Source organism: Leiobunum rupestre, chromosome 11 (genome assembly GCF_980474605.1).
Source record: "Leiobunum rupestre chromosome 11, qqLeiRupe1.1.hap1, whole genome shotgun sequence".
In the NCBI taxonomy this organism is placed as follows: Eukaryota; Metazoa; Arthropoda; class Arachnida; order Opiliones; family Sclerosomatidae; genus Leiobunum; species Leiobunum rupestre.
In genome coordinates, this window is record NC_143394.1 from 34627837 (window position 1) to 34644691 (window position 16855).

Here is a 16855-nt window from a genome sequence, read left to right on the forward strand (position 1 = left end):
TTAAAGTTACATAGTTTTTGCTTTCAGGCAACGAAATTAGGCCCACATTCAAGTGTTGCCAGATCACTCGATAGTCAATACCATGGAAGGCAAAATTTCTAATCTTCGCGCGGCAAAATTTCAAAAATCGTTATGGTTAGTTATTCCGATTTCTATGGTCGATACTGACTACATCCACTCCCCATAGAGAAACGACACACGAGAACAGTTATTTGCATGTTTTGCAACAAGCACTTTAAATTAAAAGTAATTAATACTATTTTATATTGGTACCATAATTTACATTGTTGTACTATAATTTTTTACCCTTTGTATAATTATAAATAATTCGGTCAGAAAAATGTGGCAATGCTGTGACGCGGTAACGTTTTTCCTTCGACCAGTGATGCCATATTGTGGGATAAATCCCATATTCAGGGGGCTGTTAACAAATTACGTAACGCATAAAAACCCACTTTTTGGACTCCCCCCCTCCCCCTCGTAACAAAGAGTAACAAATGGAAAGACCCCTCTTCTTAAATTACGTAACAAATATCGAACCCCCCCTTAAATTATTATAGTACGTAACAACTAATATGCTGGTAATAAAGTACAATAAGATCAGGTACTAAATTTTATTGTTTGTAATTATCATTTGAAATTACAACTGTATTTTTACGCAACACTTTATACCCATGGGTATGAAATTCTTTTAAACGTGAGTAAACCAATGAAAATACAAATGTTTTTAATAATTGTGACTGTTTCTGAAAATGGAGAAAATTTTATTTTACGATATGAAAAATAAGATGTGTTACGTAACATTTCAGTGAACCCTCCCTCCCCCGCACGTAACATTTCGTAACGCTTGTCAAAACCTCCCCTCCCCCCTACCACGTTACGTAATTTGTGAACAGTCCCATATTTAAAAATTATAAGATTTTCACTGGAACATTTCTGCCGAGGAGGAACATATTTTAAGCAACATGCATTAATATTATAGGAAAATGAATACTTTTTCTTTGGTTTGCATTAAATGTATTTAAATAACCATTTAATAAGAAAGATCAATATCAAAGTTAATTTTTTATATATATAGTAATTACCTTAATTTTTGTCTTAAACTTTGTTTGACCATAAATTATTCAAGCAAATATGCTTCTCCACTGCCTCATAATTTTATCCCAACCTGATGTAGTGAAAAGCAAAAATAATAATTAAAATAAATATCCTTGAAGGCTGGTTTTTAATTATTAATTTATCATAAACAAAGTACTGATACTATCCAAATTCCAAATAATACCTAATATCAGAAGTATATAATTTCTTTTTAGAGAAGTATCCACAAAGAACATGTATACCTTCTCAGACTCTTATCTTTCCCACCATAAGATTAAAGCATACAACGCCACTTATTACAAATGTAACTGTAAATATCCCTATTATACATGTAAAATCTCAAAATAATACTCATTTAATGAGACTTATACTTTACTAAAAAATATCATGTACTGTAGTTATTATTTATAGTTTATAAACTAATTAATACTTAATAAAGTATTATTAATACCTAATTATACTTTACTCATTTACAAACCATATTTTTCGGATTTATTAGATTAAGAAAGTTATTATATGATGTATTTAGCCCCGCACAGACTTGTATTTCTAATTGCATTTTGAGAAACCAGTGGGAACTTGCTAAGTTACATGTTTCAAACAAATAACATTAGCAGTATAGTGATATAGATCCTTCCCTCATAAGAGATTTCATATACTTCTGGTATTACACACCTTTATTAATGTCAATTAATATATTTTTAAGTAGTACAAGTATTTTTGTAAGAATTGCAAGTAACTTTTATCGCCGCTTAAGGAGCTTAATTTCCCAACGTACTTCTGTTAATGACCATTTCAGACAATTTTGTTAGCTAAACCAATTTTTATATTGAATATGTATGAAAAATAAAGGGTCTAACTAGAATAAAAATGTTCAGTATCAAACCCTTTCCACGAATACTTAATCAATCTATCAAAATACAACCCGAAGAATTTAAAATTATAGGTCGATCATTTTTTAGGCAATTCTATGGATATTTTATTTGACTGCCCAACAGCTGTACATTACTGTATTTTTTTATTTTTTTTTGACTACACAATATTTTAAGAACTATTTTCATAAAAAGGAAATCAAAAATAATGAATAATTATTTCCCGAAATACACAAACGGGAAAAAAAAGTGTTCTTTTAACCTTATCTTCATTCACAGACTTTATACATAAATTGAGTAAATTAAAGTTTTCGGATAATAAGAGCTTGAATAAGTTTTATGTTCTTATGGCAAAACAAAATTTATAAAGTTTTTTTAAACTAATACTACAGTTCGTTTTCAATTTAAAAAGACATGGAAAACAAAGGTAAACTTTTTCCCTGATATTTAATTTTTTTTCATTGTTTAATTTACACCTTCAACTATATTTAAAACGTCATAGTAAAATTTATTTTCAATATTAATTATACAAAAAGAATTCTTCAGCAAAACTTAAATCATAAATAGAGGAAAATAAGCGTGAAATAACGATAGGGTAAAAATGTGACAGGCCTCTTGTCATTTTCTATTACGAGCACCTATGGTAAAAATTAAGAAGAGTAAAGGAGAGGGGTTCAATGTTTTGGTTTTTCTTATGTACAAGTTGTTATTGTTACTAAAGCATGCACACATTTTTGTTTTTCGTGGAATGCACATTTTATTTGTAGAACATTCAAAAAAGCCTCAAGAATCTAAGGGGTGAAAATAGTTTGATGACAACATCTGTCGTAAAGTTATTTCCTGGCATTCCCAATAAGCTTATCATAGTTCTTGAGAAACAATGAATTTTTAACACAGATTATGGACTGCCGTTATCTATAGTGCAGTTATTCATTCTATCGGAGAAGTGCTTAAAAAGAAAAATTATCGGATTTAATTTCTATATGATAACATAAAGGTTCTAGGAAAGGCAGGCGGAGATTAAAGCCTACGCTTCAATGGCGCAGACTTTGAGCGCTTCCTGCGTTTAACTAAACCATTAGATTTTGATTTAACACCAAAAATAAGATCGTATTAAACCAGTGTGAGAGGAGAACCGCGGAACCATCTTATATTTGCAGTGATTGTTTTGTTAAATGTACACAGATTTAACGTAACTTTTAAAGTGAGATACGGTTTTTGAACTATCGTGAAGTTCATTTTTAGTAATTTTTTTGCCATACTTTACGAAAACAATTTAATCACAGTTCACATTGTTTTTAATTTGCTGATATAAAACTATATAAAGAAGCTCGTTATATTCGAATGAGCGGAAAATTTATAATTTAGTCTTAAAAAGATTCGCTTATCTGAAATTTTTAAGCAAAGATAAACAATATGGCTTTTTTTTTAAATTTAATTGGCTTTTTTAATTAACATTAAATAACTAAAAAAATTTACATTCAAATATATACGGTAACTTCGGCATTTTTACGAATAGCTAATAGTGAGGCGTTTTTGAAACGCAAATATTCCCATATCTTATACTACAAAAAATGCTCATCGGAGCCCTTCTGTGGGAAAATACATTTTTTTTATTTAAACAAATTTAAATATTAACGAGGATTTGAATAGGGGTTTTTTCCATGTTAATTATAATACACACTCCATTTTTTCATTGATATCTGTCTTTTCTTCCCCCCAGAACAAACAGGTGTGGCTTTTTTTAATGTTAAGGATGGTTTTTTATTCTTAATTTTCAAAAAATCTGTTTTCGTTACTTATACGGTTATTTACGCCAGGTTTAAAGTCTTTAGTTTACGCCTGACAGCATGGTTTCTTTCGTAGTTCCGAAGAGTCTGTTGGGGGGATGGTGATAGGTTTTATGTTGTGATCTGGCGATGGATCATTATCGGCGTCGTTTCTTATCTGTTTAAGCGACACAATTCTAAAGATCGCTGTTAAAAAAGTTGAAATTTACATTAGTTCTACTCAAATTACGCTGAAATTGGGGTAAATAAATACCAGTTAATATTTGTTGAAAGGCCGCCTCAACATTTGTCGAATCCAAGGCTGAAGTTTCAATGAAAGAAAGTTGATGACTTTCTAATGAGAAAGACATAAAAGGGAGCATGATTAAACAAATTTTAAATGGGCTTAGTTAGCAGTTCAGTCAAAGGTAAGAAAAATGGATTAGTCTGCGTGTCGATGAGTGAAAAAATGGAAACCAACCAGCAAAGGCTCTGGCTTCATCAGTCGGTACAGCTCTTAAATGCCGCAAATCACTCTTATTGCCTACCAGCATGATAACTATGTTTTGATCAGCATGATCACGAAGTTCTCTCCACCAACGTTCAACATTTTCATACGTAGTATGCTTTGCTATATCATACACTAGCAACGCCCCTACTGCCCCGCGATAATAGCTAAAAGAATAATGAAATTAAGTAAAGTCTCAATAGAGAATGACTAGGTAAAAAGCAATTAGCATCACTAGCTTCTACTTACGCACTAGTTATAGCCCGGTACCGTTCTTGCCCCGCTGTATCCCAAATTTGGGCTTTAATAGTTTTCCCATCTACCTGGATACTCCTAGTAGCAAATTCCACCCCTACAAAATTAGAATATGCATTTATTATTGAATTTCCAGCATGTTTAGTAGGCTTAAACAGAGCCAAACCTCACCAATAGTGCTTTTGCTTTCTAGATTGAACTCGTTTCGAGTGAATCTGGACAACAGGTTACTTTTACCAACTCCCGAATCACCAATGAGTACGACTAAAAATACAGTTATGTCACTTATTTACTAAACTGCTTTATTGAAAAATATTTGGGAATTTGAACATTAACCTTGATTTCATTCTAACCAAAGAATTTTTATGTTTACAAATTACTAGGCCTAATTAGAGCTTTGTTATTCAGAAAACGCCTACTAAGCCTTGAAATTCTAAGAAATTGTCAACTGTTTTGCGAAAGTTTATTTAAAGGGCAGCATATACTTAAAAATAGAATTGAGATAAGCGTAAATTATTGTTTCTAATTTTGATGGCAGACCGGAAATGAACGTATTACGGGCTTAGTCATTTTGACAAGTTGTTTTGTTATTAAGGCGTATAAAATTTCCAAGCCTAACCAAGGCCTAGTATTAAAAATCAAATATAATTCCCGATTAAAGATTATTTTACCAATTTAAAATGGCTAAGGTAAAAGTTAAAGTTCAGATCAAATCAACAAATTATTAGTTAAAATATTTAAGTAAATTTTACCTTTAAATAGGTAATCGTATTCGTCATCTTTGGTTCCCATTGTAGTTTAATTTTGCGAATTTCCTCGGAGGGTAATAGGCCTAAGATGACAGTGGCTCGGATCTGTCCTTTTGTACCGGCAAAGAAAATATCACCACCATAAAAATCCGAAATATTTAATTTAGATTATACTATGTTGAACAGCTTTATTACGTGACTGATTGCTTTGATAATTAAAACAAAAATTGAATTTATCTACCGAAGCCAAAACAAATATGGCTACTCATCCAATACGCCCATTATTCTGCGCAATAATAAATCTCTCGGCGTACACCAGATGGCATTATAATAATACTATTTTTGATAATTTAATCTTTATTATATAATTATTTATTATTTTCTTAATTTTTTAATATTTTAAAATATACTAAAATTACAATAAATCTATATTAAAGTGAAAAACATAAAATCAATAACAATCGCATTATAAAAATTCAATAATAGATAGCACCTCTGTATCAAAAAACCGCCAAAGTTTAAAAGCAAACGTTGCGATATAGACATAGCAAAAAGTGATCTCGAACTTTGAAAACAAAGTTGACGATTTTCGCAAGGGAAAAATCCATCTAGGCCAAAAAAATGAAACATGTAACTTCGCCGGCTTCAGGAAGATTTTAATGGGAGCTATTTTCCCACCAAACAGAGGTAGCCTACACCAAAGACAATATAGAACTCCGTCCTCTACATTCGAATAAGAGTTTCTAGTTAACGGGTTTGTAACGAAGCGTTTACCCACTTCCAGCAAGTGACCTCCGAAAAATCGGCCTCCATAGGTATTGTCCTTTCACGGTAAACTATGATAATACGCAGTCGCGCGAACAGTGCGTCATCAAAGTTGACCGTGGTTTGATCTATAGTAATGTTGGTTACCATGGTATTATTATTATTAAGGGGAGGATTGACAGGCAGATTAAGCCATGTTGCGTACTTTAACCAAAGGTCCATTGTACGACCCCGAAACCTATGACTTAAAAAGTCAAATAAATAAAAAATCTCGAGCTGATGCATACCAAGATGATCGAACCTTTGGGTTGCATAGTAGTCGCTCCTACGTAAAAGACATGAGAGGAAGTTTCCTCATCAGCCAAACAGGCCCTACAAATCGGATCATCACTGATACCTATCAAGAATAAATGTCTGTTGAGCTGGCAGTGACCTGTAAGTAGGTCAACTACCAGCCTTTTAGTGTTCGCCAAATTCTTACCTATTTTTAAAGTTTTCATGTCGAGATTTAGTTTCACACAGAAGATGCACTCACTGACACTTAAAAATAACACAATTAAAGGGATCCATCACTGACAACAGGGGGAGACATAGGGGTAACATAAAATCCAGACTTGCAGTGTGCTTCAAAACCAGTTTTTTTGTGACCCCTATGCCTTCCCCTGTTGTGAGTGAGGGATCCCTTTAAAAGCTTCTAACGCATAAAACATAAAAACTAATTAAGCTTACCTTTTATATTGGTGTTGTCTACGAAAGCCCTAAGAACTAAGAAAATAAATGATAAATCACAAAGCCCTAATAGTTATATCCCACGCTACAACTTCGATTTAGCACTAATATAATGAAAAGTAGGATAGTAGATACAGATTTTCAACAACAGGACCATCAGCATATTTTTACAATTTCAAACCAAGAGAGCGAGTAACTCTTAGAAGGTCCAAGAAAAACCTCTTTGGCTTGTCTGTGTCCATCCGAATCATGCAAAAGCTTAAGTTGATGGCCACTCATATATTTGGAGACAAGGCTGCGAACTATGCCAAGAGTGACGGGATAGCAGGTTCAGGACCAAAAACCCAGCCTCCGCACCCCTTTTGACTAAGGCGTTGGCCTTTTCATTCCCATAAAATCCCCGATTACCAGGGACCCAGTAAAGGTGAACCGTATTATGTGTACCCAGTTCAAAGATAAGATTCAAACAGCTGTAGACCAGTTTAGAGGAAATATTAAACTGGTTGAGAGCTTTAGGAGTAGCTTGGCTATCCGAAATAATTTCGATAACTTGCCCACGTAGCTTTTTTTGAGACAGTAGTCAACATAGAAGCAGATAGCAGAAATTTCTGCCTGGAAAACACAAGCATAATCCCCAAGGCTCTCGTAAAAGCCATGATCTTGGCGCGGAGTGTACGTTTTTGGAGAGACGCGAAAATAATAAGCTGTGAAATAAGAAGTTTCAGAAAATTCTAACAGATGGCATGACGAATAAATTTGAAAATATAGCTGTGGGATTATTTATCGCTGTTTAGAAGCCGTAGACTGGACACCCCTCTACCTATTAGATAACGTAGATGACGCGACTTCGTTCATCACAGCGGCGATCATTAACGTCCTCGACCAGTTCGGTAACAAAAAATCCGCCACCTTTAAACTTACTTCTCATTTATAAGTTACATTTCCCACATGGTTCTCTGTTGATCTAATTAAAGCCGGGAAAAAGAAACGTTACCTTCACATGATCAACGTTCATCTACGCAACTTAATAAAGAAATGTTTAGCCGTCAGCGGGCACAAATCAAAGAATTAACAAAAAGAGACAAATCCAATTATCTATCTAAAATTGCCGACTCAGTAAAAAATCTCAAAAGCGTTTTGGTCGTACATAACTAATAAGAGAGCCACTACCCAAAAGCATATTAACCTCCTTATCGATGGCAATTTAGTCACGAAATATGATCAAATTGCGCGTGTCTTTGCTGAATTATTTTCAAATGTTGCCACTGACCACTCTAGGTCAGATATAGATACCTCGCATCTAGACATACTTCTAAACGACTTCTTCGATTTACACGTCACGGAAGATGACGTAAAGACGGCCATCGATAAATTTAACCTACCACCACTAGCGGCTATGATGGTGTCCCAAACTTTATTTTAAAGGGCTGCAAAGACATTTTACTGCTCCCTTTTTCTTACTTGTTTAACCTCTCTTTAAAAAAAGGCATATTTCCCACGTCTTGGAAAACCGCCTTGGCTAACTACCGTTCGATATCCGTTCTGAACTCTCTAAGTATGGTATTCGATTATATTATGCAGAAACATTTTTACAATTTTTACAGCAATATTTCCCTGAAACCAAAGATAATTTAAACTCGTACCCTAGATTCGAAATCACTCTCTCGCGCGTTGCCGATAGCGTTTACCCACTTCCCGCTGGAACTCAGAAAAAAAATCGCTCTATGGTTTGCGCCTTACCGCAACCGATTGAGCCCGATTTTTCTGAGGTCACGTGCCGGAAAAGGGTAAACGCTTCGTAACAAAACCGTCAATGGGAAAGCTCTCAGTATTCAAATCTAGGGTACGAGTTTAAATTATCTTTGCTGAAACCCAACACGGTTTTGTTAAAGGCCGTTCCGTTGAAACGAACTTGTTGACTTTTAGCAATTATATAGAATCAGTAATTTCAAATCTAGGGCAAGTGGATACCATCTATTTCGACCTCTCGAAGGCGTTCGATCAGGTATCCCACCCTAGACTTATTAAATAATTAAAATTACACGGGATTTCTAGCTCTCTTCTAAGGTGGTGCGATAGTCTGAAAATCGTTTAAATTACTTGAAATGTAATGGACATGCTAAGGATGTCACTTATGACGTCGGATGGGGTGTACCCTAGGGCTCGTCCCTAGGTACTCTGTAATAAAACATTCGAAACTATATCAATTATAACAAAAACAGTTAAAGCCTTATTTCTTCATTTATTTAGTAATGTAGTCAATCATAAATTCAGTCTACCAAATGACAAATACCCTACTTCTGGGACCGATGTCTATGGCCATATTTTTAACCGAAAAGGGTCTATAAATCATTATTTTTATTCCTGTACATCTCCTAACATTTACAATTTGACTCTGTTATTGTTCATGGAGGCGTATATTTTTTGTGAGCTACGCAGGACGTTCCTTCGTATATAAGATCACACAATAGAGAGTTTCAGCCAACCATTTCTAGGCGTTTACACGAACGTCTGCAACTTTCAGGAGATTGGTAGACGTTCACGTAAACGCCTAGAAATGTGTTTGCTGAAACTCTCTATTGATCTACCTTATGCCTACTGTCCAATTAACGTCAACTAGGCTGCGTTCAACAACTATCAACGGAGAAAAACCGTTGAGTTATCGTTGAGTTCTTTTAATCAACGCTACGTCACAAAAATCTAAAGTTGTTGTACGATTTATATAGTTCGCTGACTTAACGAACAAAATATCGTCTGCTACCCCTCCTTTAACTTTGTCGAATGACGTCACGACACCGATGAGCAACGGAAAAACCATCTCGCCCAGCCGATGTTTCCGCTGAGTCTCCGATGATCAACGTGACGTCAAAACCGGAAGTCAAAAATCCCGTTCAACAAAAAACCGCTGACCGTTGAGCTCAGCGCTGAGCTATTTTAGAGTTGTTGAACGCAGCCCTAGTCAGTGTACTTTAAAATGTTTATGCTCTACGTTTGGTGATTTATATCACGAGACGTTATTCATCCACGACTGTAGTCTCGTGAAATATTTGGTTTTAAAAACTCGATTTGAAAAAGTAGGCTTAATTTCAAATTACATCGGTTGCGAAACCTATTTGCAAAACCAACTTCAGTGAAATGAGTTCGGGCCTCGATCAAGTTCCCATGGAGATGGAGTCACTCGAGCCTAGTAGTGGTGGGATATCTCCGCAACCAACACCTTCGATCCCACCTGCAGATACGACTGAAAAAAAACGAAGGGCAAGAAAAAGAAAAGAGACCACCAATCTTGTTACTTTGGAGCCTTCTACAGCCCCCAAGACAGCTATGACTTCTCCGCTGGCTTCTGTACCACATGCGCCTAAGAAAGTGTCCAGAATGTCAACCACTTTGGCTTCTGACAACGCGATGCTTCCTACGATGGCTTCTATACCACATGCGCCTAAGAAAGTGTCCAGAATATCAACCACTTTGGCTTCTGACACCGCGATGCTTCCTTCGATGGCTTCTATACCACTTACGCCTACGAAAGTGTCCAGATTGTCAAACACTTTGGCTCCTGAGACCCTAACGACTGCTACTTCTGCTTCTGTACCACATGCACCTTCAAAAGTGTCCCGGACTTCCACCACTCTGGATTCAAGACGACCCTGGGCTTCTAGAGCGTTCACATTACCTCCTCAGAGAAGAACTTTTGAAAATCTCAGTGTTGGGTCTTCTAGTACCAACGACACCATAATACCGCTACCTAGAGAATACTTCGTTCAGGCTAAAATACATAAATTCGTACTTCACGAAGACCGTCATCACGCGTCCAAATACTACATCGGGATCCCGGATATGTATATCGTTCGTGAAGAAGCCGATAAGTACAAACGTTTTCAAGAACCAAGCAATAGGTCAAGTCGTCGAGTCACCGCGAGTTCTACCAGAAGAGCGGCCTTAAGAGATACGTTCTTTCAAGCACGCCGATATGGGCGGAAAGATTTACCCCTCACTAAAGATCATCCGTGTGCTAGCAGAATCGGTTGCAAAATTCCAGTTCTGGATAGATATCTCATTCGACATTTCGGACTAGAAATAGGAGACCAGTCTCGGGTAAGGTAGTCACTATAGATGAGATCGGGCCAGCTGAACTATCCAACTCGACAGGACAATAAAATTCAAAATATAAATGTATCTACGCCATGTTAAAATTATCAGTCTCTGAAATTAAATTTTTTCGATTGATTCAACAGTTCATTTTGTTAACCATAACGTGACATACAATGTAGTTATTAACGGGACAGTCTAAAACGTACTATAAAAACTACACCTCGTAGCCAGTGTCATAGCGGGGCAGGGCAGGGGCAAGTCGCCTCGGGTGCCGGTGGCTAAGAGGCGGAAAAGTGGCGCCCAAAGTGTTAAAATGGATTGGTTAAACTCATTGTTGAAACTTCAAAAGTTTGATAATTACATTATGACATACACTAAAAAACGATCCAGGGCGAATATCTCGGAAACCATTTTCTTTAGGAATTTAAATTTTTTATGTGACGTAGCTCGTGCACAGGGCCAAAGAAGAATGATAACCTTGATGACCTTGAACCATGTCTTCAAGGTCATTCAAAAACTATCTCGAGAACCGTAAGGTTTAGAAAGTTGGTTCCAATTAGAAAAGTGTTCCCGGTCACGTTTTTTGCCTACATAGCGTAAAAATTATCGGATTCGACCAATAGTAAGTCGATAAAATTTTTACCAAAATCCCTAAGGTCGTAAAAGGAAAATTTCAAGAAAGCGCTAATAACTCCAAAACAAGTCGTGCTACATTATCGAAATTTGCTAGACAATCGCATCATGGTAGGGAATTTTAATATTTGAAAAATTGTATGGTCTTGAAACATGTCTTCTAGATCATACTAAAATTATCTCGAGAACCATTAGGTTTAGAGCAAAAATTCCAATTAGAAAGTTGTTCTTCGTCACATTTTCGTATTCATAACTTGATATAAGTTTTGAAATTATAATTACTAATTGGAATTTTTGTTTTTTAGTGGACACCCTGTATAATGATAGAGGCAGTCAGGGGGGGAGGGAAATAATATACTCCCTTTAAAGTGGGGAGAGACGAAGAGTTCTATAAAGTTACTGTAGGTGGCAGTTTTCTAAGTACTGAAAATATAGAAGAGGGAGACTTTATGCCAACGGTTTCCAAATACTCACATTGATATTATGACCGCGAGTGCTTTTCATTTCCTATTTATTGATGCATCATTTAAATTTCTCGTGCTAATGGTTCCAGAGATATCTAATACCAAAACTGACATAATTGCCAAAAGTGTGACAATCCCTCTACTTTCGTATGCTAAAGGTTTAATGAATGCTCGACTAGAGATCGACCACATAAAAGACTATTTATGGACGCCTTTCTGGATCTTTTTTAGTCTATGGTATTATAGGGGTTTTCCCCCGAGATCTTCGGTTTCCCCTTCCATAAAAACTTGTTGAGTTAGTGTAGGGAGCTGTTGGCTCGAACGCGTGGCATGCAGAGCTTGTCACCACCCTCCTACTCATTGTAACCCGGCCACCTGAATTAAAGGCTTCAAAAGTCGTTTGATGACTTAGGCCTAAGGTGGTGCCTTGGGTATTAGCCTAGCTGATTATATCGTAGGTATAGATGGCGATAGCATCTCCACAGAACGACGAAAAATCAAAAAGTACACTAACTTTGACCAGTGCTACTTAGTTCCTCCGTTTCTCACTACGAGGCGTTATTTGTTGGTTTTAACTTCCTTCCCTCCCCAAGGCGTACTTTCCCTTCTCCCTCCCAACTTGTATTTCGCTCGTAACATTCATTAAGAAGTAGGTCCGATTGACACACTTTTGGTGATTATGTCACTTTTGATAATACCCAATTGACGATCTTGCATAAGATCGAAATCTCTAGTGACGAATTTTGGAAGCTTCGAGCGGAAATTAATTTATCAGCGATTGTATCCTTTTTCGTGTTAATAAATTAAAAATAATAGCGCAACGGACACAAAAAGTTTGGAAAACACTGTGTCAGAATTTATAGCCCGGTGTACCTAGTAACAGAGACCATACTACCGGAAGTCTATCATCATAGTGCCCTACGCCAGCGTCCACCTAGCCCGCACTGTTATTGAAAAGGGGTCAAAAACAACCTTCTGGGGTGTAGAAGGCTGAAACCCTGGACGAACCCTTTTTGGTATCATTGGAGGTGCGATATTGAACCTTGAAATAGGGTTAAATAATAAACCTTAAATGATTGATTTCAGCACCCTCTAAGGGTTCTAAAAACCACCATTTAGGGTACAACTACCCACCATTATGGGTAAACATAACCACCATTTTGGGTTGACATAAGAACCATTTCGGGTTCAAATACGGTACCCACCATTTAGGGTTCATATAAGCACCATTTAGGGTTCATATAAGCACCATTTAGGGTTCGAATAAGCCTAATTTTCGATTCAAATACTCACCATTTAGGTTTGATATAAGCACCAGTTGAAAACAGTAAGAGGTGGCGTATAAGCAGACGTTATTGGCAATCAAAGTTTTAAAACCGACGCGGCAATTTACTGAAAAATCTTATTCCTTTCGAGGGACATTCTATATTATAAAAACACAACACAGAGCAACGGATTTACAAATTTTCGACTCTAGCAGACGCTACACACGCAAGTGGCGTGTGGCGAGAAAACATCAGCACCGCAGCGCCATCTAGAGCCGTTTCGGTCGCAAATGTTTTTTCCTCTCCCACTAGTTTTAAAACGAACTTTTTACTTCTCCGAGGGAACTATGTCCTCTAGGAGGGGTTTTACAATAACCGTGTCTGTCTGCCTTATTGACTTTTGGGACGGACCGAGTGCTGATGATTACGATAAACATCTCATCGTCCAAATGGCAGGGTTCCCACCAATTGTTTACGGTATTCGTCTTAGTATCAATTTGCGATCGCATCGGGCGGGATTTGAACCCGAGACCTCCTGTATGACAGGCGGATGTTCTACCAAAGAACCACCGACACTCATTACACTTCATCGAAAATTAGACCTTCAGCTTTATCAGAAGCATTTATTACAAATTAAATTTCAGTTTTTATTAAAACGAAATTTCTAAAGACTACTATATACGGTATCTATATTCTTCTGGGTATATCTGTGACAAGTGAAGCACGGGGCCAGTGAAGATAAAGGTGGCTGCGGCTAAAGAAATCTATTAGGTTTTTCCAACATTGAACTGTTTTGAAAGACCTCAAAGTAAAATTACCCAAAATTCTGAAACGTACCAAATTTCTCCATAAAATTTTATTTATGTTCTTTTGTAATTGTTATTTGAAATCGTACACATGTACCAGTTTTGCCAACACTCAAACTCCCACATCCCAGTTAACAAAATTTCCGGCAAACCCCCCAAAACGTTTTTCACCACGCCCCTCTCAAATCTCAACGGAAAACATACCATATTATTTCTACTTCCCTAGGCTAGCGCCGAAGAAAATTAAATTAAACAAAAATATAAGAATATACTAAAATCCGAAGGTCATATAATATACACAAAAAGATACACTTTGCCTAGATATTTTTTCGACAATAGTGCTTTTCCCTAAAAAAAATTAAAACAAAATATTTAAGGTCAAAAATCCCAAAAAATCATTGATTTTCACTTAAAAATTCCTTTATCCCACAGAGCCCAATAAATCGTCGAAAATCCCACAATGCGGGATTTATCCCACACATTGGCAACATTGTAAATAATTTAAAAAAATACCCTTTTTGGTTACAATTTGAACCCTTTTAGCTTTAAAATACGTAGGGTGTAAAATTGAACCCTTCGCTTTTTTTCCACACACTTTCGTAAAAATAACCGTCGAGGGTTCAATATTACACCCCGAGGTGTAATTTTGAACCCTACATGCACCCTTTTCAATAACAGTGCGGACAGGTGACAAATTCACAGGGCGAAATGCATGGGCGAAACTGACAAGGAGACTACCCGAGGTGGTTATCACCGATTTTGTTGAAACTCGGGGGTTAGGTAGACCTTATGGTAGTATGAAAATTGCCAAAGGGAAATGTTGCAATAGGCATTAGTTTTCCCATGGCAACCGAAAATGTTTTTGATCTCTCAAAACAAAAAATCTCCATTTAAAAAAGCATGGTATTTTCTCGGTTTAACAAGGTACTTAAAAAAAATTTTAAAAAATTAAATTTTCAATTAAAGATGAATTTGACCTATTTTTGGTAAAATTGATCAATGACTTTGGCTAAAATTGATCAATTTTGGTTAAATTTTATCAAAATTTGGGTAACCGAGAAAATCCCATGCTTTTTTAAATGGAGCGGTCAAGAACATTTTCGGTTGCCATAGGAAAACTAAAGCCCATTGCAACTTTTCCCTTTGGCAATTTTCATACTACCATAAGGTCTACCTGTTCGGTTGTACACATCGTAATTTTGTATAGTACATGTACCTATATTCGTTTTCAAATGTTTATATAGCGCACGCGCGCGTGAAAGTGAGTTTTTGGTTGCTGTTAAAAAAGGTTTACCGGTTTTTATGTCGGAAAAGTTCGCGTCTTTTATTTCGCTGTTCACGACATTTTTTGGTCCGTCGAGCCGGATACATTCGTCAACTTGATTATGTTCCTCAACTAATCATCGAATCGGCTATCTTTCCGTGAGATACAGTGAAAATTAGCGTGGATTCTCCGTTGGAAACCGTTTAAACCATCGATCATATCCCGATCGTAAACGAATCAACATAAGTCATCATGGATGTTCTGGTGAGAAGAAGAGCAGCTATCAAGGGACAGATCACCAGGATTGAAAATGCGGTGGGTCAAACAGCAACGAATCTATCTGACGTCGCCTTGAAGCTGTATGTAGACAAGGTGGAAAAACTATCGAAAGACTTGGATGAGGTTCACGATGCCGTAGTTGCAAATATCGATCCCGACGACGACGACTTCGCGGATCACGAAGATGAATACAACCCTCTAGTCGCTCGACTCGAAGATCTGACAATCCTACTCGTCACTGAATCAAATGAAAGAGCAGCAAACATTCCAGTGAGACAAGTCAGACCAGCTAGTGATGTACGTTTACCTAAGCTGGAACTTCCATCATTCAGCGGTGGTTACGTCGATTGGCTTCCATTTCATGATCTCTTCACGGCCACCGTACACAACAACGAATCGCTCACCGGAGCTCAGAAGTTTCAGTATTTGAAGTCATCGTTACGAAACGAAGCAGCGCTCCTAGTTCAATCTATTCCGGTAACTGACGCTAATTATCTGGAAGCTTGGGATATCTTAAACAATCGGTTCAACAATACCCGGGAAATCATCGATGCACACGTAAAACGTCTCTTCAGTCAAACTAACGTCATCCAAGAATCTTCATCCGCTTTACGAACGCTCATCGATACCACCGCCGAATGCATAAGGGCGCTCAAGGTTCTCAAAGAACCAGTACAACATTGGGACTCCATACTACTTCATCTTGTAAAGGAAAAACTGGATTCAGAATCTCGCCGACATTGGGAACTTTCCCTGAGGGGGACCGAAAGACCAACTTTCGAGGATCTCGTTACATTTCTTGAACAACGGGCCAGAGCCTTAGCAGCAGCTCCGCCTACAACTACTGCAATCAAGTCGAAGCCTCCATTACATCAGAGACCGAGTACAAAGGCTCATCATGGTGCTCTGAGCGAGACGTGTCACTTTTGCAACGAAACACACTCTGTATACAAATGTACCAATTTTCTGAATGCATCTTCGGACGAGCGTTGGAACATGGTCAAGAGGAGTGCCATGTGTTTCAATTGCTTACGAACCGGTCATCAAAGCAATGACTGCAAATCTGGTCATTGTAGGAAATGCAACGCACGACATAACACACTTCTACATCAAGAGAAGGAATTAACGAAGACGAAGGCAACCTCCGGTGTAGTTTCATGCCCATCTCGTGAAATAATTGGATCAACCCAAGTTATCTTGGCAACCGCAATGGTCCAAGTCAAGGGACTTGACGAGCAACTTTATCCAGCCCGAGCGCTTCTGGACTCGGGTTCTCAAGCCAGTTTCATCACGGAACAATTCACGAG

At 37.1% G+C, this 16855-nt stretch overlaps 1 protein-coding gene across 1 annotated transcript; it reads right to left on the reverse strand.

Annotated features, from left to right (window-relative positions):
- Positions 1 to 3686: 3686 nt before the first annotated feature.
- Positions 3687 to 5541, reverse strand: Rab11 (RAS oncogene family member Rab11). Its single transcript, XM_090163238.1, has 6 exons — positions 5255 to 5541; positions 4674 to 4766; positions 4497 to 4599; positions 4221 to 4414; positions 4014 to 4094; positions 3687 to 3946 (listed from the first exon to the last, which is right to left on the reverse strand). The coding sequence occupies exons 1-6, from the start codon at positions 5292 to 5294 to the stop codon at positions 3807 to 3809; spliced, it is 651 nt and encodes a 216-aa protein (XP_090019364.1). The 5' UTR covers positions 5295 to 5541; the 3' UTR covers positions 3687 to 3806.
- Positions 5542 to 16855: the final 11314 nt, after the last annotated feature.

Bases quoted from the DNA above. Each gene is read 5' to 3' on its own strand.
- Rab11 (XM_090163238.1), bottom strand. From the start codon at position 5,294: ATGGGAACCAAAGATGACGAATACGATTACCTATTTAAAG. The intron at 4,415-4,496 runs GTAAGTAGAAGC...TTATTCTTTTAG, and splicing joins TACCGGGCTATAACTAGTGC to CTATTATCGCGGGGCAGTAG. The intron at 4,095-4,220 runs GTTGGTTTCCAT...CTTTCTCATTAG, and splicing joins TGAAGCCAGAGCCTTTGCTG to AAAGTCATCAACTTTCTTTC.